Raw genomic sequence first — 23,814 nt, forward strand, 5'->3', positions numbered from 1 at the left:
GTTTATCTGGTTTTTCAACAAACCCATGAAAAACATCACCTTTATAAAATAAAGAACCCAGAACAATGTCCTTTGAGTGAGAACTCTCTCAAAAAGTGCAAAATACAAGTTCAAATGAACTTCGCTGTCCTTCAGCTAGCTCACACACGTGTAGAGGCCCGCTAGCATTAGCCTTTATGAACAAGTCTCGTTTTCGTACACAATAACAATTACAAAGTGAACTTCGCGACTCATTAGTTGAGATTCGATTTAAGAACCTTTCAATTCTTCCAAGAAACTAATGTATATGTATAAAACGTATTTTTACTGACCTGTGGTATGAGAAAGACGAGACACACACGTTGAGGTTCCTTCACATTCAACCGGAAGATTTATTCTTCTTGTGTGCTCAATCTTCTCTATGCCACCAACGCGGCATCGCCCCTAGCGGTTGTGTGTGGAATTGCATAGGACAATCTAAATGACGCTGAAGAACTTAGTACAATGAGAAATTAAAGATACAAAAATAAAAATTATGTTGGGGTGCCTATTTTCTTACTTATTGTTTTAATTTACTAAGAGCTCATTTTTCACACCGCTACAGTATTTTGCCAAAAACTGCCAATTTTTGCTTTACTGTAGTCATTTATTTCTTAGTCTATCTATAAAATATGTCTATATTGGTGCCACTCACACTTCTATGCCTTTTTCCCCCAAAAAAATAATCAAAAACATTGTTTTTCTGTTTTGCCATATTCTATTTAGACTCCATTAATGAATATGTCTAAAGTTATGCTTGCCCCTTGTTATGCTTCTATGCGTTGGGTCTTTTTGATCTAACACACCTTAAATAGATCTTGATTTATTATTATTATTATTATTATTATTATAATTTTGGTACAAGTTTGCTACTGCTAACACTTTTCAGCTTAGACTTTGCACAAACCTTTGATTTGTAACTCCTCTGTCTGCAAAGCGCAGAGAACAGCTGAGACATGACTTCACCCAAGTGGCCTGCCATGTCATCCCCCTTCACCGCCCTCCCAACCTTGACGCTGGCTCGCCGTTAATCCCAGCAGGAGCCGCGACCGCCCCGCATTTCACAACACCTCACTTGGACGAGCCTGTGTTGTATTTAAACCGATTGGGAATGTTGTTGGGGTTTTTTTTATTTATTTATTTGTCTGTCGGGTTGCCCTGAGAAGCCGGGCCACAGGAAACACTTTTGGTATGAGAACCTATCAATGTCAAAAGACACACTGGCAAAGAGAAAGCACAACTGGCTGCTGCCCGGTTCAGGTTACAGTCGCTCGCTCTATGCCTGCACTGATTTATACTTATGGGACTTAAGCGGTTAAAAAAACGGTCTAAACACAGAACCTGCTCTAAAAAGAAGGAAAAGAAGATTTACAGCTACTTGACAAAACATTAAATGTTCTCTGAATTTCCTCAGCTGGCAAGCAAGTTACAAATATGAGAACATTTTAATGGATTACACTGAATGATAAGCTGCTGCAGACAGCTAGGGGGAAATTCCTGGGTCACAGAGACGATAAAGTGTCCTCAGAAGAGACTAACTGTGGTATGCCGGTTTGGTTTGGCATCGTTTTTGCGATTGCCGATAAAAGCCAGCAGAGGGCCTGAACGCAACACAGTTCAGGCTCCAGCATGAAGGCAAAGACCACAGCTTTTGTCCGCAGTCATTTTCAGGCAATAATCTATGTTTCATGTTATTTCAGTTTAAGAATCTGTTTATTCCATTCCAAAGATTAAATGTTTGTCTCTCTGGTGAAGGCATTTTCCTTCCCCGTTTGAAACAACAACAAAAAAAGAAAGAAAGAAAAAAGAGCACTAGCCTATACATCCATTTTGTCGTGGACAAGTAAGCATGCAGAAAAGTGTGTATCCTTATTTGTGGCAAATTTAATAAAAATGTGTCCAACATTGGAATATATTAGTACAACTTATTCCAGAGTGAGTTATTGACATGTTGATGTTTTCAAATATTTTCCAAGCAGTATTTATTTGGCAGCTCTAAATTCACGCTGCTATGCAAACAGATGCAACTATACAGTTCTATAGGGAGTAGTAGTATAAAAATGAATCCATCTTTGTTTAATTTTTTTTTGGTTTTTAACAAAGAAAAATAAAATGAACTCCCTGAATGAAAACAGAGTGTACGCAAAGCCATTTCTTTATTTGGACTCATGTTGATGGACGAAAACAGGTTATGTTGTGTATTTTCCAGACATTTTATAACAGTCAAGTAGCTGCTGCCTTCAGTTGTTCTGAAAATGCCGCGTTCATCAAAAACGACTTAGAAGAAATTTGACTTTGCGTCTTAGAAAGCGGGAGATTTGAGGACTTCTCAAAACACGCAAAGTCATATATGAGTCAAAGCAACACGCTGCTTGTCTTGCAACCCTCATGAACAGAAGATCTCCCATCATGGCAGCTGTGGTGTTGCCATTTCCTTTGAGAGCATGATTTTAGTTACTGATACCATGTATTTTCTTTATATTCCTTTTTACCACTTCCCGAATGCAACCGTCACTGCGCTGCAGCTGTAAAATGATGCTGCGAAATGGTTTTGCGACCTTCTCCTCACTGGTCACTTATAAACCAGCCACTCAATTTCAAAAATATCAAGATGGACCACTCTGAAGAAAAGAAAAAAAAAAAGGCGATAAGCATATTACTCTGCATGACTGAATCATATGATGAAAGTTGAGCTTATTGCAACTAATTACTCACTAAAATTTAACGGCTCACAGTGGTCAGAAATCCAGCAATGAACCAGATATGCAGTAAAGTAACTGCTGTGGCTCTGCTGGTCTTGCATTTGAATGATATTTTACCTCAAGAACTCAAACTCTAATGGATGCGACTTGTTTTCATTTCAGTGACTCCTTTATGCAACTTCAGGTCAATGAGTTACAGATAGGGACCAGACGGAAATATGCAAACCGTCAAACCACAGAAGAACACTGCTGGGTAAGATCATTTTATTTGTATAGCACATTTTCAGCAACAAGGTAATTCAAAGTGCTTTGCGTAAATTGGAGGAAATACAAACAAAAATAGCAAAGGAAAACAAACCATAAAAGTACCCCACAATTTATAAAGTAATAGGAGTTTATCCGGATTCTTGTTCTGATAAAACTAGATGTTGGTTCTCAATGTTTGATTCTATACTTTCTAACTTTGTTCTACTTTCTCTAGATCCTGCTCTGATATTAAAAGTTTAGTGCTAAATATTGATCTAAGGTAACGAGTAAGTTTCTCTGGATAAACTAATAGAAGTTTTTTTTTTTTTTTTTCTAATTCCCGCTCTGGGCTGAGTGAAGAACAAAACTAAATGCTGCTGTTCTGGGCTGCTAAGCCAGTTTGTGAAATGGGTTTGTCAGAGAAGTCAGTTTGTCATCTGTGCATGGCGTTACGAAGGAGAAGCTCGCCCGGAACGGGAATCCGGAGACAACCTCGTTTGGGAGCAGATGGCGATCGGAATATACGGCGTTGGCGCGCATGCTTTTACTTTGAAAGGCACATTCTTTTCTCCACCTCCCCAATTTCGTCCGCCTTTACGCACCTCCATCCCCACAAGAAGTACTTTGTCTTATCGGAAGGGGGTTGCTCTCCTTTAGAGAGAAGGAGGACAGGCCCGGTTCATCTACGCCGCACACTTTTCTTCATTTTTAGGCTGCAGCCGGGGCCTCAAGGAAAGAGGGGGGGTGGCTTTTTGTGAGTGCTCAAGGTCGAGGAGGGGCGGGGGAGCAGCACGGACAGAACGAGATGCAACAGAACCCCGGGCTTGAAGAGGGGCCCCCCGTCTGATTCCTCACAATAACCGTGGCTGGGATGATGGTGGTGATGCACACCCAGCAGAGCGCCGGATTCCCACAGACCCTCACACACTGCGCCACAGCCCCGCGACCGAGCGTGAGCCACCACCGCACGGACACACACCACCGCACGGACACACGCCTCTGCTTCTCCTGTAAATCAGAGCCCGTCTCATTCAAAGCCGGACTTCCAGACCGACGCACGGACCAAACCACCGCGTAACCGAGCAGCTCACGCTCCTTTGTCGGGATGCTGCAGCTCTGATCCGGCGATTTTAAAAGGATTCTGACGCGCCGCTCCGTCTGCTCCTGCTGCTGCTGCTGCTGCTGATTTGACACAAGACGGAGGGGGAAGATGTTGGTGCGATGCTGCCGGGTTAAGCTGTCGGTGTGGGCCGCTCTGTGCGTGCTGGTGCTCGGCTGGTTCTACGTTTTCCCTGCGTACAGACTTCCCAGCGACAAAGAGATTGTGGAGGAGGTGCTGGGACTGGGGGAAGCGTGGAAGAAGAACCAGACGGGTATCGATTTGTACAGGTCGGTTCCAGGCTCACATTTCGCCCTTGCTCTCAAATCCCGTTAGAGCTTATTTATGCTAAATTGCATTTGGTAAGGAAGACTCAAGTGGAGCTAAAAGATAACAGAACATCACATATATTAGGAGATATGAATGGCAAAATTATTTTTTTTACCACTCTCAGTAATCAATGGAACCTTTTTTTTTTTAAATTGCATTTATGTCACTCTGAAATGAATTCATTGCTTAATGAATAACTTGTGCAATTAGGTTATAGACCGAATTTATTTATTTTTTGACCAGTCAAAGTGGCCGCCTTTGGTAGATAAAACAGCTGAACACACTTGTGGCTTTCTTTCTTTCCTACTATGGAAATCAAATGCTTTTCAGAAAGTGAAATCCCTTATTAGTGACAGAAGTTCCTATAAATGTGTTTCACTTGCAGTTTGCTCTGGTTTCACATTTCCGCCTAATTCACCCCAAACCTGCTCGATGCGGTTGAAATCTGAAGACTGCGCTAATCACTTCATGTTTTCATCTTATCTTGTCATTTCTTCCTGTATTGTTCTGTCACAGCATGAACCTCTTGATTGTTGTCTTGCTGTAGGATGAATGTGGAAGCCGTTTTTGGTTCAGAGCGCCTCTCACTTGCTGCAACTCGACCTGTCATACAAGCTGCTCGAAGTCCTCTCTTTAATGTTGAAACTAGGATTTGTGAAGCTGTGATTGAAGCCGTTGGTCTGTGATCTGCCTAACACAGAAGCTGGCGGAAGTTTGTCTTTGGCGTTTTTTTGTGCCTTTGTGTCGGCCAGCTCGCTTCGCCTGTGGCCCATTTGATAGTAAAGGAAACTTCTCTTGACTTTCTTTGCGATTGAATCTTTGGAGAATAATCATCACCTGCTTTCAAAGCTTTATCCACCTTTTTATGTATTTCTGAACTGTACATTATTATTCAGTTTGGGATAACTCAACCTTTTTTTTAACCTTTGGAAGTTCACCACTTACCGTTTTAACATTTCAAGCTACATTGGACTTGAATTTCAATTTAAAAACAACTGGAAAGACTGGAGGTGTTTTAAAACTTCTGATTGGTAGTCTTTAAATTCCTACCTTTAATCCCATTTAACCCAGTCAGTTTACAGAACCAAAACAGAAAGAAGGCCACCCAATAAAGGAGGATGTGCACCCTGTGCTGGGCCTCTGTGTGGAGCTTTAAATAGACATTCTGTATGTCTGCCAGTATACAGAAGTCTAAAAGCGACACATCATGTTTTTGGAGCGGGAAAAAGAAGAGGGAAGGTCATTACATATTTTAAATTCAGGAAGAGTTACATGAACAATTTAAGTAGTGCTACAACTAACTTGAGAAGAATATGAAACAAGAACATGCCTACAGCATTCAGAGCATTATTCAATTAAATATTAAATCATACATTTTTATTATTTCCTGGTCTTGCAAGACATCCTAAATGTACTTTTTTTTTCATGTTGACCTCCATCATGGTCGGCCTGTGGTGTCAGCATTGGAGTTGTGCGTTTTAACCAATCGGATGTACCGTACAGTCGTGTTTCTCTAATGGTAACGGTTTCCAGCTCGGCAATAATCTTTTCAGCGACGACTTCAAGACAACTGTCTGTTTAGCTTGCGACCATAAATCATTCCTGCAGCTGCGTGTGGGACAGTTTACACCAAAGTATCCCAGAGGTCTCCAGAGGTCAGACTAATCCTCCCTTCTTTCCTGCACAGGAATCTGCTGACAGAATGTTGCAATCCGAGGTGGATGTTTTCCGTGACGAAGGAGAACGCTCCCATTGGCAAGGTCCTGTGGTACGATGGAGAGTATTACTACTCACACACTGTCAACAACGAGACGTATTCGATCTTTGTGCAGGTAAACCAGCATTTCCATGTGGTACACTCTTCTTTTTTTTTCCACAGGGCTGCATGTTTAGCTTGCATGTAAAATATTTCTTTTGCCACAATTTTTCCTGATGGAATCATTTCCTAAGGACACAAGAGTAACTTGGAGTAGATACATTTTGAGGTAGTTTCTCCGCACACTTGCTGCCGATGTGAGGACGATGTGTTTGCTCAGGGATGACTTGGTGATCCATAATGGAGGAAGGGAGGGGTCAGTGGGGCAGACAGTCATCCTCCGAGGGGAAGAGGATTACTTGCACTTTGTCTTTGTGTGAGAGAGAGTCAATATGAAGCTGTGGGGGAAACGGGCAGACGAGCATCCGAGGTGTCATCGTAAAGACGCTTAACCGTAATCGAAAATCAACATCTGGAACTTTACAAATTTCTTCATTTTGTAATGAATTAATTATTTATGCCATCTGAACAGTTTTCACCCTGCATTCGCAGCTGCGTGGATCGGCGCGTGCAGATTCATCTGTGGGCGGTAAACTGACAGTGAAGAGGCACTGCCAACCATTGTGTTTTTTCCGTTTAACCACAGGAAGAGGAATTGGGTCTGAGATGTAATTGAGGCCCTCCGGATGCATATCTGCATACAGTATACCGGTTGAGGGGCATGATGAATATCTGACCCTAATTTGAAGTCGTTAGCAGTGCCTGTCCAGTCATGCAAGCATTGGGAACTGCGGGTGAATAAATAAAAAATGTGAACGCAGTGAGAAAGTGACCTGGCAGGACCACTGTGCCTGTCTGTCCTGATTTCTGTTTTTTTTTTTTTTTTTTTTTCCCCCCCAAGTAGCTGGGCTAATTCATCAGCAGCTGCAAAGTTCTACTACCAGAACAGGTTGCGGTAACAAGTGCGCATACACGACACTTGATTAGCAGTCATGACAAAGCATTTCTGAATACATACATTTCTTATCGTGATAAGATGTTTTGATTTAATACTGTCACAATGAATTCCAATTAATACCCTTAAAACTGTCCCTATTGTGAGTAGCCTGTTCTCTGTCCTCAGCTTTCTTCACTCTGTTAATTATTTTCCCACGTTTCTTCTGTCCCATTGTTTGTAGGGGAATTACCAAAAAATTACACCCGCCTTTCTCATTAGTTCATGTTTTTTGGGAACAACACCAACACACAAAATATGTTTCATGTTTATTATGGAGGGAAAAAAATCTTCTGAAGAAGTATCTTGCTCTTGTCCTTACATCATGGACAAATGGCATCTTTACATAAGAGTATAAACTTCTGATATTCAGTTTATGTGCCGTTTAGGTAGAATATTTCAATGTTTTTCAACCAAAAACTGTCCTGCTGTTGTGATCCGTGTTTTTCTGTATAGTTATTGTGAGATTTTCTGTGTTTAGTCCTGTTTCCCTGCGAGTCTCTGTCCTGCCTTCCCTGTTTGTTCCCAGCTGTGTCTTGTTCCCTGATTACCCTCCCTGTGTATTTAAGACCACCTGTTATTTTTGTCTTTGTCGGATCCTTGTCGTTTGTCGCAAGTCTGATTGCAGTCATCGTTCAGGCATCTCAGTAGAACTGTGAAGTCCTGAGTGTCTGTTTGTTTAGTCGTCACAGTAGAACGGGCTTAAGTCCTGTGTTGGCGTCAGCTCTCGTGTTTCAGTCGTTGCTACCAGTGTTCGCTCTGTTACCTTTCACTGTGCTGCCTACTTGTTTGGACTGTTCGAGCTGAGTTCATCATTAAATTCATCATCTTCTGTTCTACCTGGGTCCTGCCAGCGTCTCTCTCTCACCACCTCACTTCAACTTCATGTCACCTGTATGTTTCAAGCATTTCCCTGCTTCAGCACATATAATTTTAGTTGATGACTGATTAACAGGCTCTTCCTGAATTGCAGTCAGGGAAACATCTACAACATGCATGTCAGTGTGCCTTGACGACCAGGGTTGCGAAACACTGCAATGTTCAACAAGCCTTAGCCATGCTGTTCTTGTTTTGTGTGCATTAGGGTTTGTGGGTTTAGTTAGGTTTTTGGTTTTTCTAGCTCATCTATCCATAACTCTTTAGCTAGCTTTTCATTTTCGGAATGGACTTGGTTTCCAAATCCTAACCAAGCAACCAAGAGTAGGCTAACCAAATCCTTCCCACTCGGTTCACACCAGTTTTTACTTCACATCCATTTGTGTGACTACAATCATACAATGTTCCACCTTATGGACTTTGGGTTTATGGAATAACATTTTTAAAAATATTTTAGAATTCAGCTGTCAATTTTATTTATTTATTTATTTATTTATTTATTTATTTATTTATTTTTTTGCTGGCTCTGAATAAGCTTCTCTTTACTTACCTTTTGCTCCAGAGCACCAAAATTTAGTTTGGGTGAATAATAAAAAGTAACAATAAAAGCTCACATGTAATGTTTTTTACGAATATTATTTTCTTGACTTTTCAATTTGCAATTTGTAGAAACTGTTCAGTGGACTCCAATTGATCCATTGAACATTCATTAAATGTCTCTTAATATTATTCAGATGAATTTGCAACTACAATTGCTTCTCTAAAATTATCCCATTCCTTTTTTCCTTAAAGACTTGTTTCTTAGGGGCTGGTTTGAGCGTTATCATCCTGGTTAAAAGGAATTGTCTTTAATTTCGATGTGCAGCTGCAGTGATGCGAAAAGCATTCACATTTGCCCCTTGATGTAATTAGTTTTTTTTTATATATCAGATAGAGATAACCCAAACAAATTCCAAAATCTCCCTTCATATAATCCAGAATGAAAAAGCTATCAAAGCAACCTGGCCTGTTGCAGAAGGAAACAAATTAACTTATTTGGAGAGTTGAGTTCGAATTCACCAGCCACAGTCAGTCACGATTATTGACAGATTTGTAAAAAATAAAATGAAATAATTAAATATAAATTCTCTGAGATTAGGTTTAAAAACTCTCTGTGTAACCCACCATGTCTCTCTGGTCTAAAGAAACAGTCATTTCATATCTGAGATTTGCAGTCTTGAGGTAGGAGGAGTATAGGTGAAAAAAGTAATCATCTTTCTTTAGTTTCAACTCCAGTGAATCTACCAAACAGAGGTTATTGCAGCTCTATTTTTAGCCCAGGCCCTGCACTTCCTGCGTGAACCTACATGACCTGCAGTGTGTTTTTCAGAGGGGAGAGAACTGGTAGTTATGTGAGGCAGATGATGCCCTCTTCTAAATACAGTAAACTACCACTGCTGTGATTGTGGGTCTGAACACAGACAACCAGCCAAGCTGCACGGCGCTGGCAGCTGGTATCGAATCTGCTTTTAGGGGAATGTGCCTAAAACCAGCTTGACGTGTAATTACAGGTTAGTAAGATGGTTCAAACGGAGCTCGTACACATGAGGCTTATCGAGCTGCAAAGCAAGAATCCTATGATCTTTTCATCTGTCGTGCTCATTGGTGTGATTGTGAACGTTAGAACCTTATCGGTGTGCTTCAGCTGTCCACTTGTGAGATGCTGGAAATTTGATCTGCGATCCGCATTGTGAATATTTCGTCTGCACGGATGCAAATGAAAGTCACCGCCACAAATGTCGATTCAGTCCAGACGCCGAGCCATGCATCCTGCGAACGTGTTCTCAGAGAGAAATGAGGGCAGTTATTACCACTATGTGTCATCATCCTCACCTTGAACTTACGGTAAAAGTTGCAGAAGCATGGTCTTTTCTGCATCCGGTATGTGATTTTTTCTGTCATTTTACACGGCTTTGCCGGCGTTCAAAACTATGTCAAGCTTACATAACGATCAGCTAATAAAAAGTAATTCACAACTATAATAATTAATCTTGTGTGCTTAAAATAGAATATATTTCAAGTACTTAGTTGATTAACCATGAGGGCGATTGAAGATAAGTGCACAACCACAAAAGGGATTCCTCCTTAAAGTTTATTGTGGTTTTATAATTGTACCAAGTGGTAGCAGTATGCACAGAGAACAAGTTTTATTAGTTTATAGTTGCATGGTCAAAGATATATTATAGAGATAACGGATTGTGTTTTTTTTTTAAAAGGGACAATGTGGTTCTACAATTTAAAGCAATAAAAATCTGAACTTGATCAGTGTAGCTAAATTGTGACACGCTTAGATTGTTCAGCCTTTTTTGGCATCTTCTAAATAGTTTTGTTGTTTTGTTTTTTTTGTTTTGTTTTTATGACTAAGCACGAAATAGCAAGACAGTTGTGAAAAATGAAAAAAAAAATACAGCTATAACCTTTATACTGTTATAAAATTGTACCTTTATACTGTATATAATTATACTTATCTATACTTATCTACATTCCACATGCATATACTGCACCTATATACTGTAAATACTTATCTACAGTATATAGGTTATGCATGTGGAAAAGTGGTGCAGACTACATTTTATGTTTTTGCTTGTTTCTTTTTCATATATTTTAAGGTCATTTAGGTGAGCGTCTAATTCTTATTTTCTCCAGAGATATTTTGGATCTGCTTTTTTTTTTTAATCATTCTCAAAGCCAGCAGAGGTCTGATTATATTACTAGAGTTAGTGGAGCATTTAACATATTTAGGAAAAAGGGGTTTAGAGGGCATATTTATTTAAAGTGTACATTTATTCATTAACTCTTTTAATATCAGTAGATTCATTTAGAGACATGGTGCCTCTCGTCTGTGCCTGACAATCAGATGATTTTCTCCCCCCACCCACACATAATATGGACTTTGTTCCAGGAGGTTATATCAGAGACGGCATCGGTTTCATGGGTTAGCATGACCCCAGCTTGTTTTCTGGAAATCTTCCTCCCCCCGCCTCCTCGCATCTCTTCGGCGATTCGTCTTCCAGCACTCCAGGGGCTTTTGAGGGAATTTTAGCACAAGGACACACGCTCAACTGCATAATGGCCTCAATGTTAGGCGACTCCTTAGAGAAAATGAATGCGTGTTATGTGGATCTGCGCAACAGGTTGCCTGCTAACAAAACCGTTTCTTGTTTCCTCCAGACCACCCCTCTGAAGCCCCTGAAGAAGTGCGCTGTGGTGGGCAACGGCGGTATCCTCAGGCACAGCAAGTGTGGACGGGACATTGACCAGGCTGACTTCGTCATGCGGTGAGACAAAGAGACTTCTGGAGTCTACGGCTTTGTGCATGAGCGGAACAAATTCACTGGGCTAAGAGCACATAAGAAAAACGGTAAAAGGGAAAGAGAGCTGTAGGTTTGGGGCTTCGATATTTCACTTTATTGAAGCTGTACAGCTCCCCATTACTCTGTTTAGTTGTTCTCAGTTTGTTGTCAAACTTAAAATCAAACTACCGCATTTTCCGGAGTATAAGCCGCTACTTTTTTCCTAAACTTTGAACCATGCGGTCCGGCGCGGCTTATATGTGGATTTTTCTTCAACCACCAGGGGGCTCTTTAGCAGGAAATGAATCATTGGAAGTCAAAATTGGAAATAAAAGAAGAAAGCGACCATTAAAACGGAATTAGGCTTTAATAGGGAATTGAAATTTCCCTATTAAAGATTTTTCGTTAAATCTTTAATAGGGAAATTAAAGATTTAACGAATCTTTACTGCTACTGCCATCTACTGCCATACTGGGATCATTATGAGAATTTGAGGTATAGATATTAGGATCCAGTAGATGGCAGTAGTGCAATAATAATGGATGCAAGCTGCCTTTGAAATCTAAAGAAGAAGCAGAAAACTAAAGAAGAAGAAGAAGAAGTAAGCGCCTATTTTCATTTAGCACATGCTAGTAGCAGACACGGAGGATCAGCACTTTTACTGTTACAGTTACAGTTCGGAAACTACTGTAATCAGTTCAGTTAAATATAAACTTGGCAACTTTTTTCTTTTTCAACCGTAATAAATGTGATATTCAATTGACCTGTTATGATTCAAATTTTGGATGTCCGCCCCCCTCTGCTGCTGCTGCATCGTTGTGGAAAATCTGGAGCGGCAGAGATACCTGCGGCTTATAGTCCGGAAAATACAGTAATTTTAAGGGAGAACAATAAATATGATAGTCTAACATCATCTAGGCACAGAAATCCGTGTGTTTGCCTCTCCCCTTTTGCATCTTTTTTTTTCTTTCTTTTTTTTGGGGGCGGAAATCAAAAACCACCTCAAGACAGTGATGAAATGTTTTTGTGAAATTTAGGACGTTGTTTCAATTTTTTGCCTTTTCCATCAACTTTTTCTGCACGTTTCTTCAAGTCAGTTTCTCATCTATTCTTGAATTTCTCTACGCAGCACCGCAACGTGTTGCTTTTATCTTCATGTTGACAGTCAGGTTGATTTCTTGATTCTACATGACTGGCAGTGAAACTGAAGTCAACTTAAAGTAATTGGTCACAGTAAAATCGTGATTTAACGAGACGTGCCGTCGCTTTATCCCAGATTATTTTGATGGCTTTAGTTCCCACAAATGAGTGATCATAAACAAAATTAACTACCTAGGTAAGCTAGCTCGGTCAGTAATTAATGCATGAAGAATGAAGACAGACAGATAACACACACAAAAAAAAAAACAAGTATGAATCCTGAATTACACACAAGGTCAATTTAAAGCACCACCATCACTTACACCCTACTTCCTCAGTAAGCTGATCCAAGTCGATAACTTTATCATCTGCATTGTGCGAAAAATTTTCTAGTTTTGCAAGTTTCTAGTGTTGATAGTTATTTTTTTCACTCACTTTCTACAGCAGAAATTCCTCCCGTGCAACAGCTCTAACGACTACACGACAACTGTTTATGTGAAGTGACGATAAAATAGTTGAATCTATTTGTGACTTCCTTATAGTTCCAGGTTTTCTGGAAGATGCGTCAAAGAAAGGGGCGGGGTTGGCAGTCAGTCCTCATTGTAAAACTTTACTGTGAAGCTTGTTTGAATTTTATTCTTTTGTTTTTAGGTCTTGGGTAATAAAAACGAAATCCAACATCTGAAATCTGTTGCTCTGCGTGTAGCGAACCTATGCAAATGCACAAGATTCACTTTTTGAATTGAATTCCTGAAATAAATGTACCTTGTGGAACCGAATTCGATTCAGATTTCCAAATGGACCAATTTTTTGGGGATGAAAATGTCACTAAAAATTTAGCACAAAACGCACATTTGAATGCCCAGCATTGGATGGAGAGATGCAAAGACAGTGGAACAAAGGAAAATCAGTAGCTAACAGAGCACACGTCTCCTTTCACAGCTTGAATAGTGCGTGGCGTCTCCAAGGCGCACTCAGCCTTTCACTCACTGCCAGCTGTGCTTAACGTTCACATCTGAGTAATAGATGCAAATTTATGTTGCTTTGCAGCTTCCTGCAGCAACAAGCGGGAAGTCAGCAGTGCTTCAAAGTGAAATCGTAATCACTCAAGTGTGCATCATGTAATTCAGGTTCTTCAGGTTCTTTCTGAGCCACACTGTAACCTAGACTTACAGGAGTAGTTTGTGATATTTGTTCACAATGCTTTGGGAATTGATCGATGCTTTAAAAGTTGCCACCCAATAATCGGTCCCCTTAACCTAGTGAGGGGGTTTTAATTCACTGATTCATAAGGTCACTAACTCTAATTTCACACCCAAGCACATCCACCATAAACCGCACCAGCAAGCTTTTTAAGAAACGGTTCCACAGACGTGTTGAAACGGGGTGCAACATGCAAAAGATCCCGGCCTCCAAATCCAGCTCCCTGCTGGAGGGCCAAAAAAAAACACACAAAAAAAAAAAACACTCACCGACCGTAACTACCAGGTGTTAACTGCCAAGTTGTCAACGTAGCACACTGAATCCCAAATCTACGGTGTGGGATAGAAGAAAAAGGGGACGCAATACTTTGCTTTTTAATTATCACCATGACAACTAAATAACAAGGTCCAAGGTTATCGTGTTCCACAGGGTTGTTTTCTTTGAAATAAACGTATGCATATTCATTGTTCAATATTAACCTGTGGCAGCTGACACTGGAAGTGCCACCACCACAGTTTGAGTTTGCTGTCTCTCTCAATTCTGTGCGTTTTGGTTCAGTTAAAAAAAAAAAAAAAGGGCGACTCACATAAACATACTAACAGATCATCAGTATCAGATCATCATGCGTTTAAATCAGCTAACCGACCACTGCTGCGTTCAGACCGTTACTTATTCATAGTTGCAAAATAAACGCAAAGCCTGAAAGCACTGTAAGCTACTGTAACGGACTCGACGCTCTGTTCTTTGTGTGTTTTTTTTTTTTTTTTTTGGGTGTTTCCTGCTCTATGAGTGAAACTGTTGTCTTTCAGTTGCCATGGCTACCGATTTGCATATAGTGCAGGTGACACAGAGAGAGAGAGAGAGAGGGGAAAAAAAGAATACGAGTGGTTTTTAGATGTTGTTCAGTGGTGTTTCTGCATTACTTTCCCTTTGCTGTGCTGCGCCACACTAAATTAATAAAACCTACATCTCCGTGTTTAATTTGGTTAACGTAATTGTTCTACCACGGCAGCGTGGCTATGGATGGAAAATAAAATTATTTTCTTTTTGCATCTTACAAAATGAGGCCCATATTACATTTAGTTTCTTACCTTATATGAATACATTTGTGGTCTTTATGTTGGATTATATTGAAATAATTCTCATGATTGGCCTTTCACTCCTCAAGGTGCAACCTTCCGCCGCTCACGAAGGAATATTTGGCGGACGTGGGAAACAAAACCCACCTGGTCACCGCCAACCCCAGCATCATCGAGAAAAGGTAAAGCGCTTCTTCAGGTGCTGAAGTGTCAAAGCAACTCCGGGCCATCATCACGCGTTTTGACTGTCATCATGATCAGACCTGCAGCAGTGCAGACATTATTCTAGGATTTCTTTTCATGAGCTCTTGGATTAGTTGCGGTTGGGCAGCCACTAAAAAAAAAAAAAAAAAAAATTATTAAACGTTGACAAGATTAGACTTTTAATAATTTAAAGGCTTAATTAAATATAAACACTGGATCAGATTTCATTCTTAGTCACCGTAAAACTATGTTATGTTTAACTGGGCAGCGCTCTTCACTCACTCCAGGTTGTTAATCTCACTCACTGCACTGAGGCATTTAGAGCGACTCTCCCTGTTCTTCCTCAGATTCCAAGGCCTTTTCTGGTCTAGAAAAGCTTTCGTGGACTATTTGAAGGCATACGGCTCCAGCTTCATCTACATGCCAGCGTTCTCCATGAGGCCCGGCACCGACCCGTCGCTCCGGGCCTACTACGCCATCACGGACTCCCCCTCCAACCTCACCATGCTCTTCGCCAACCCCGACTTCCTGCGCAACGTGGGCAAATTCTGGAAAGCGCGCGGCGTCCACGCCATGCGCCTCTCCACGGGCCTCTTCCTGGTCAGCCTGGCCCTGGGGATGTGCGACGAGGTGACGGTTTACGGCTTTTGGCCGTTCTCCATCGGACTGGACGGGCAGCCCATCAGCCACCATTACTACGACAACATTCTGCCCGGCAAGTGGTTCCACGCCATGCCGGAGGAGTTCGTCCAGCTGTGGCACCTCCACAAAAGCGGCACCCTGCGAGTGAAGGTGGGAAGCTGTCGACCTCAGAGTGAAGGGAATTAGGGCGCCTACGGACTCACTGACGTCGGTGAGGTTATTACGGTGAGCAGGAGAAGAGGGTCGGATTGCAAAAGATCAAGACGCTTGTGAGAGTAAAGGTTATACTCTCACAAGCGTGAGAGTATAACCTTTGGGAGGTACCCACACTGCACCCATGATTATTTATTTACCTGCTTTTTATTCCTGTTCATCATAAAAATGTCTATTCCCTGACACACGCACGCACGCACACACACACACACACACACAGAGCTTCCGTACAGTCCCAAAACTTTCCGTGGATCTGCCCTCATCTGTGGAACAGTGTGTTCCACGGGAAGCCTCAGCTGCGAAAGAGGAAAGGGGGTGAGGGGGGTGGATTTTCCTCTTGACTGACACATGTGGCAGGTGGACCAACCCCCATCTGAGTTTCTGATGTAAGGAGGCAGAGGGAGCGAAGGGCCAAAGGGGAATAATAAAATGCACTGCTGAAACCCAACGAACAATGGAGAGATAATGGTGTCCTGGTGGCTTGAAAAGAAGTGGAATTTAATTGAGCAAGGGGTAAAAAAAACAAAAAGTGTTTTGTTTTTTCAGGGTGTGATCTCAGTTTTTTTCTCAAACTGACTCGTTCCAAATGGAGCTGTTATACAATGTACTTACTCTTCTGAATTCAATCCCCTAGAATGTTAAGCCATGTTGCATTTTAAACCTTCGATCTAAAAGAGAAAACCTGCTGTTGTGTATCTTGTCTTTGTTTGCCAAATGTGATGTTTTTATTATTAGTATTATTATTATTATTATTGCTTTTCTTTAGGGTTTAATGTGAATTGTGTTTGTGGTTCATCAAGGGGAGGGAAGATATTTTCCTGCCGAAACACATAGGTACCTCAGCTTTCGCTTCACTTTTAACGGTGATTGCCTTTTGTTTTTCGGTGAAACTCAGCAAAAGCAGGCTCCCTAGTTTAAATCCAATCCACTTCTGTAGAGAGCCTTGCTGGAAGTCGGCCCCCTGGTAGCAGGACTATACTTGTCAAGTGCCAAACCAGGGGAACAGTGGACTCTTTCATGCTCTGCCACCCAGTCCTCGTGCTGCTTGCGCTCTGAAACGAGGAGACGCTGATATAAAGAGGACACCGACACATGAAGAGGAACTCGATGGCACAAAGCGGGGCTTTCAGTCAGTGTTGCTTTTTCCCCCCATTAGATGTAGGAAACCTCGTTGAGTAAATAGTGAACCCGTTGCACTCGGTTATCGATCATTTTGGCCTCAGAGAACAGGCGCAGCTGAGCCTCTGTCCTGAACTCTTCTTATGATATTTTGTTTTCTTTTTTGCCTTCAAAATCAAATCAAATGGACTTTTTTTTTTTTTGTATACATGCAAAACCTGCATTGCTTATTCATTTGATGGCGTCTTTTTTTGTTGTTTTTTTGTTTTTTTTTCCTTAAAAATGTACTCTCGTATGTGCTATTGTGCCATACATGATGGTGCAACAATTGAGAACTCTGCATGGGGAACGCGGGATGTGAACCGCAGTCCTCGCTGCTGGAGGTACCAAACGTGTTTGGAAGTTTAGTGCTGTACGTTCTTATCTGCTCCGTCTGTAAAGCTGAATGAGGTCCAGTGCCTTTTAGATGAATTAGAGGAGAATCCCTCGTGAACTTCTCACTGGTGTGGCTGACGCGATGCAGTTGGTGATGCTTACTTTTTCGGTTTTCAGTGCTGTCGAGAAAAAAGAAACGTGTTGCCGTTTTTATGAATCGCTAATCAGAAGCCTTTTGTGGCTTTGTGAAGAGAAATCAATGACTGTAACAAAACATGCCGCTCTCTACATTGAGGGGCGTTAATCATCATATTTGAAACGTTTTCTTTTTCATGCTCATTTGTGCCCGACTACTAAAAGTCGCCAAAAAGTGATATTACCAATCCTGGGGTTTGAGACATTAGAAAATGGCCATCCAGAAAGAGAGCTGGATTCTAAAACTCAAGCGCAAATTTATAGGCAACATATTATCGGTCAGTTTTTCCAGGGACAAAAAGAAAGTCAGGAGAAATGTTGTCTAACAATTAGCTTGGAGACCCAACTGACTGGCACCCTACCTCAGGACGTAAAAGCACTCTCTGCAACCATTCAGGTAGATTTAAATTCCTGCCTGCTTCTGACTAGCATTTTTAACAACAGAGAAATTCTTTCTATAAGCAAAACTCTGCTGTGATCGTGTAAAACATAATAGCTGCAATACCAATAAATCACATCATTTCTTTCTTTTTCTTGTCATTGTTTTTAAGCTTTTAAAATTTGACACCAAAAATTATATTTACCCTGTAAAGATTACCCTGCAGAGTACCATCAGAGTGCAGGCTTGGGTTTTATCTAAGTTTTTTTTTTTGTTTGTTTGTTTTTTGTTTAAGTGAATGTTAGTCTGACTAATTGCACTGATAGATTTACGTTCTATTTCCTGTACTGCCTTGCTCGTTAGCCTGAAATGCCAAGTTAGCATGACCAGTGATCCTCAGACTCACAATAATGAGAAGGAAAATGGAGTTCTGTTTTTTAATAGAAGACTATTCCTTTAAAAAGGGCAGTGCATATCTAATGCCGAGCATGTGTGTTTGACTCTCTTCTGTTTGAGGTTACAAACCTCATTTGCTATGTAAATGTAACTTTAATGTGAATTATTCCAAAACAAAACAAAAAATCCTGAATAGTTTTTACTGCAGTCCATTCAACTTCAACGATTGTTTTTTTTTTTTTTATCTGCATCTTTATTTGTCGTCTTTTGCCCAGTATTGTAAACGAATGATCTGTCAAAGTTTAACTGTAATTAAGCATGATGACTTTTTAATACATAGGCGCTTTTGAGCCATCGATTTTTATCCTTTTCTTTTGTTTTTTTGTTGTTGTTTTTTTGTTCCCCAAGCCGTCAGTAAAAGTCGGCCGGGACAAGCGAAAACTCCTGCCCGCCAGCTTCATCTTTTCATCTTTTTGTGCAAATGTGAAGTGAAAAAAAAATGTGATGTAAACTTTGGTCTTGTGGAAAAGGGGCAAATTAGTTTTAGATCTGACATAATTAGTTGAGCTTCAGTTGAAATAAATCACAGGTATGCTTCTCTCGCTACGCTGTGAGCTTTGCGATTCACACAGCAGGAGTAGATTTTTCGAATTATTTAAAACGGTGATCTAACTAGAGATGCTATTTTTTCTTAATCGCATTTTGATGTGCTAAAACGCCCATATGAACAACATATGCGTGCTATTTTAAGAAACAGTGGTGGCGCATATTATTCCCATCATCTGGAATTTAGTGGCTGCATGCCTAGTTGTGAAGAAATGCTTCAAAACGGCTCACTTTAGCAAATATTTGAAGCTTTAGATGATTTATTTCTTAGTTGCTGTGCTGGTTGTTAAATAATAAAACGGCTGTTGCAAACGACCATCTCACATTCGCATACAGTTCTTTTTAGGACTAATGCAATTTTACAGAGAGGTTTTTTTTTTGGACATTTTCATATGCAGCTAGTTGGCAAGTCTTGGATTACGGTTAGTATATTTTTAAAACACGTTTCCTGCTTTAACCGCGTTCTAGTGCATCACCAGCAGGTGGAGTTCTCCGATGGGCAAAATCGCCTGTTTTTACTGTAAAGTTTGTAATATAGTCTCACTGCTTGTTTTGTTCTGCGGCCTAAAGGCTTTTCTTAAGAGTTTGTGTATTCGGTCTTGAGTTTTTCATTGTTTGAAACAAATCGAGGCATTTCAGCTGAGTATAATAATACTGAATGAAGTGGACGATGACAGGGAAGTTTTGGGCAGGGATTCTAATGTAACTTTATCGGTCTCAAAGGAATATTTAATCTTACTGTTGCTTGAGCACTAGACATTGTATCTGGCTGATGTGAATGTCCCCACAAGTGACGGGTTGTTTTTTGTTTGTTTGTTTGTTTTATGTAAGCATATTTTTTTTTTACAAGTCATCTGACGTACGTTGCAACTTGCTTGCTTACATTAGAGGACATTTTGGTAACACCAGCCTGTTGCCTGCTGCAGTTCCTCCCTGTCACTGCACAGCGGATGGATTAATAGAAATACATTTACATGGTACTAAATACTCATACCACCGTAAAACACCGTTAGTTTGACGCAGTGGCTTTAAACAAAAACTCTTGTGCGCAGGCCTTTCACAAAGCCAGCACAGCTGCACAAATTCAACAGATGATGAAGGAAACTTTAATTTAATCTGAAAAGGTCTGACAAAGTCCTAGTCCCCAATCCAAGAGATTTGTAAAATTAGGACAAGAAAAAGATAATTTTGTATGAGATGATTAGACAATAGTGCAAAATTTGTTTAGTCTGTTTTTTTTTTAGCTAGCATCACAGCACAGGTTTCATTTTTAGGGTTGCAAACTATATACACCAACTTATATGAATGCCGTTATGTTGAGGCCGATTGAGACATCACAAGCCAAACATTGATGTTGCTCTAACTGCATAACTCTTTTTATTTTTATTTTGCACTTTTCTTTTTTGTCGATTTCTTAACAACCCACATTTAGCATACAAGGTACAGACTGGCAAAGTGTTCACCATGTGGCTTAATAGTGGCTTACTCTTTCAATAAATTGTAAAATCAGGTTTATTGTAATTTAGCATACATAACCTTACAGTTTTAGTTATGGTGCTATGATGAATTGAGTTGGAACAAACTTGTCTGATCGTGTCAATGCAGTTAAGCCCAAGTGCGATGAATCATTTTTTTTTATTTAACATGTAAATGTTCTTTTTTTTTTCCTTTGTCTTCACCTGCAGCATTTGATGCAAAACGAGGAAGGAGATCCACTTTTCAAAGATTTTTTTCCCCCTTTGTACCACTTTGATTTTAAACCATTTTGTCCAGTTTGATGTCAGCAACCCAGCTTGAGCATGTAAAAATAAAACTAAAGGTTTTGTTTGAAATTGACTGTTTATGGCTAAAAAAAAAAGAAAATCACAAAACAACCATACCCATGTTAAACTTCAACACCAGAATCAAATAAAAAGAAAAAATCTAAAAAAAAAAAAGGTTTTCTTTTTTTTTTGTTGCTTTCCCCTGAGAGTTCCCCTCATTCTTAAGGAGAAATGTCAAACAGAGCCACATCTACTGTAAGAGGAGGATTTGCTTTATCTTTATCTTGCATGTGCGCGCAGTAATTCGGCCACACACACCGTTCTGCTTCTGAGGACCGTAGGCGTTCACGGGAATCCACTGTGCTCTCCGCAGCCCTGTCTGCACGCTTGGTTTTTATGGGACATGAATTTTTTAAAAGATGTCAGCAGAAGCTTCATCTCAGGCCTCCTCTGCTCAGAGCTAAACCTTTTCCGTTACGAAGAAACGACCGTCTTATCCGTGGCACTGAGATCACAGATTAACAACGAAAGGAAAATTAACTCCTGTTATTTTTGGGTTTTTTTACTTTTGCATGGCTTTATTTCTTTGGATTTCATAAAGTACAAAAGTCCACATTGTTAAAGTCATCCTTTATGTCATATTACATATTACATTCCCATAGAATGTCAGTTCCCATTGTGTAGTCGCCAAAACAAAGTCTGTCACACACACCTCTGTTGCTATGCCAGAGTTTTATGATCATTTCAAAGCAAAAACCTCACAGGGGATAAAGATATATTAAGCACATGAATATTTAATATTCCAATTGACACTTCTCCACACAGATTCAGCATATCAGTGTTAGATTTAAGCTTGTCTGATTTTCTAAACACTTTTCTGTAACCTTGTTTTTTTTTTAACTGGGAACCTATTTCTGGTACTTGTATGAAAGGCTGCATTCAGTGAGGTTTGGACATGCGGAGAGTCATGCCCGGTCAGAAAACTCCTGGTAAACATTATTTTTGGATGGTCAGATCACACCTCTTGGAGTCTGTAATAGAAGGCTGAGCGGTCCATAATGGCTGTGCTTTGCAGATTCAAAGTAAAAATGATGATGGATTTGAAGACGGACTGCAGTTTATGATTCTTCCAGCTGTGATTAATTAAAGGCAGCTCCAAGCTGATAGGGTTTTGGCCTTGATTTGAAAGAATTCAGTGTTTTGAGAGTTTTTTGTTGTTTTTTTTTTTGGGGGGGGGGAGGTTTGCAGTTTGAGGGTGACAGTTAGCGGGTTTTTACGTGCCGAGTCAAGCGGAAGCATGTCGTATTGCTTTTTTATTGTTTTGTTTTCGTTTGCTCCTCTGTTGTGGAGGTTGTCGACGTGGATGTTGATATCTCCTGCAGCGATTTAAACAGTCCTAATCAACATGCGTCACAGATAGGAGATTAGTCCTGACAGGAATATTCTGTAATATTAACAGGAACACGAATAACAGAAGGACACTCGAGTCGGCCTTTAAACCTGACATCTATGTTTTATCAAGCTCAATCTTCCACTGAAGAAGAATCTGTCATGTTCCGTGTTTCTATGGGTTTATTTTTGAGTTTCTGTGTAGTCCTGTTCCCTGTGAGTCTGTTTCTGCGTCTTCCCCGTTGATTGTTTCCCAGGTGTGTCTCATTCCTTTAATTACCCCGTGTGTATTTAAACCCACCTGTTGTCTGTGTTCCTCGTCGGGTCCTTGTCTAAGTTTGTTTAACGTCAAACGTATGTCTAGTTGTTTGTCTAATGTAATCCGCACTCTCCAGTAGAACTGGCAAGTCCTGGTTTGTGCTTGCTCCCGTTCAGTCCGTATAGTCTGTAGCTACCGGCGTTTAGCTGCGTGCTTGTTTCTGCCGTGCTGCCTTTCCTGGACTGTTTACCGAGCATTTTCATCATTAAACTCATCTAACTCATCACCTTACCTGGGTCTCAGCGTCATCTCCTCACCACCAACCACTTCCTGACAGTATCAGTCACTGTGTTACTTGAATTGGGTTTTTTTTAATAATATTTTAATTAAACGTTAGCTCTGTCAGGTCATTTTTAATTGAGTTAAAATTTGACTCTTAAATATTTGGGAATCAAAGTCAAAACGGCGTCCAAGACAGACGGGTGGCGGGGGGAAAAAAAACTAAATGATACTCTCCAAAACTGTATGCATAGAAAAACAATGACAATTTGTCGGCCGTGGACAAATTGACAAGCCGACCTGTGACTTTATAATCTGACACACTAAGATGGATTCCTCCAGGTCTGGTTTGCAGCTTTTGATTTCTTCTCTTTATTCTGCCACTGCTTTTGTTTCGCTTTCACTTGCGTTACGTTTTATTGTGTTATTCAAACAAACCCGACTTCACCAGAGACGACGCCGAAGCAGCTCCTATGGACGGCTTGAGGTCACGTCGCTTCCGGCTGTTGGTTCATCTGGTTTTTGTCTCGAGTCCAAGAGAAAAAGGAAAGAGAAAGCACATCTATTTTCATGTCGCGTTTCATCCAACTTTAACGTTTGTAACTTTATATAAACCCCCTAAAACCGATGATTTTTAAGTCGAGGGAAGCTTGTTTGTGCAGCACATTCAGCAGCGAGGCAGTTCACAGTGATTTGCGTAATAAAAGCATCATTAAACAAAAGATAACCAGTATATTGCAGTGGCAAAAGATAAAGAAGTAACAAAAAGTTCTAATCCAGACTAGAATTAATCAATGTTTCACTTAATGTTACAAGGGCTTTTTAGCCGTGACTTAACGGAACTCGGTTTTGCAATTTTCTGGAAGTATTAGATTAGAAAATTCTGGAAAATTAGATTAGATCCTAATCCAATTTTCTAACTNTTTGAGGGTGACAGTTAGCGGGTTTTTACGTGCCGAGTCAAGCGGAAGCATGTCGTGTTGCTTTTTATTGTTTTGTTTTTGTTTGCTCCTCTGTTGTGGAGGTTGTCGACGTGGATGTTGATGATATCTCCTGCAGCGATTTAAACAGTCCTAATCAACATGCGTCACAGATAGGAGATAAGTCCTGACAGGAATATTGTGTAATATTAACAGGAACACGAATAACAGAAGGACACTCGAGTCGGCCTTTAAACCTGACATCTATGTTTTATCAAGCTCAATCTTCCACTGAAGAAG

At 40.5% G+C, this 23,814-nt stretch overlaps 1 protein-coding gene across 2 annotated transcripts in view; it reads left to right on the forward strand.

The window, feature by feature from the left end:
* The first annotated feature begins 3,316 nt into the window (after positions 1-3,316).
* st8sia1 (ST8 alpha-N-acetyl-neuraminide alpha-2,8-sialyltransferase 1) overlaps positions 3,317-23,814 on the forward strand; it is a 24,121-nt gene continuing 3,623 nt past the window's right edge. Inside the window, exons 1-5 of one of the 2 annotated variants that reach the window (XM_007564051.2) lie at positions 3,318-4,355; positions 6,083-6,227; positions 11,232-11,338; positions 14,865-14,957; positions 15,327-20,762. In XM_007564051.2, the coding sequence (XP_007564113.1) occupies positions 4,177-4,355; positions 6,083-6,227; positions 11,232-11,338; positions 14,865-14,957; positions 15,327-15,807 (1,005 nt within the window). In that variant the 5' untranslated portion in view covers positions 3,318-4,176 and the 3' untranslated portion in view covers positions 15,808-20,762. Of the gene's footprint in view, positions 4,356-6,082; positions 6,228-11,231; positions 11,339-14,864; positions 14,958-15,326; positions 20,763-23,814 lie in introns of those variants that run through there. The other variant, XM_007564052.2, reaches the window with a different exon arrangement.

The sequence above is a fragment of the Poecilia formosa genome, unplaced genomic scaffold (genome assembly GCF_000485575.1).
Source record: "Poecilia formosa unplaced genomic scaffold, Poecilia_formosa-5.1.2 Scaffold154, whole genome shotgun sequence".
Lineage (NCBI taxonomy): Eukaryota > Metazoa > Chordata > Actinopteri > Cyprinodontiformes > Poeciliidae > Poecilia > Poecilia formosa.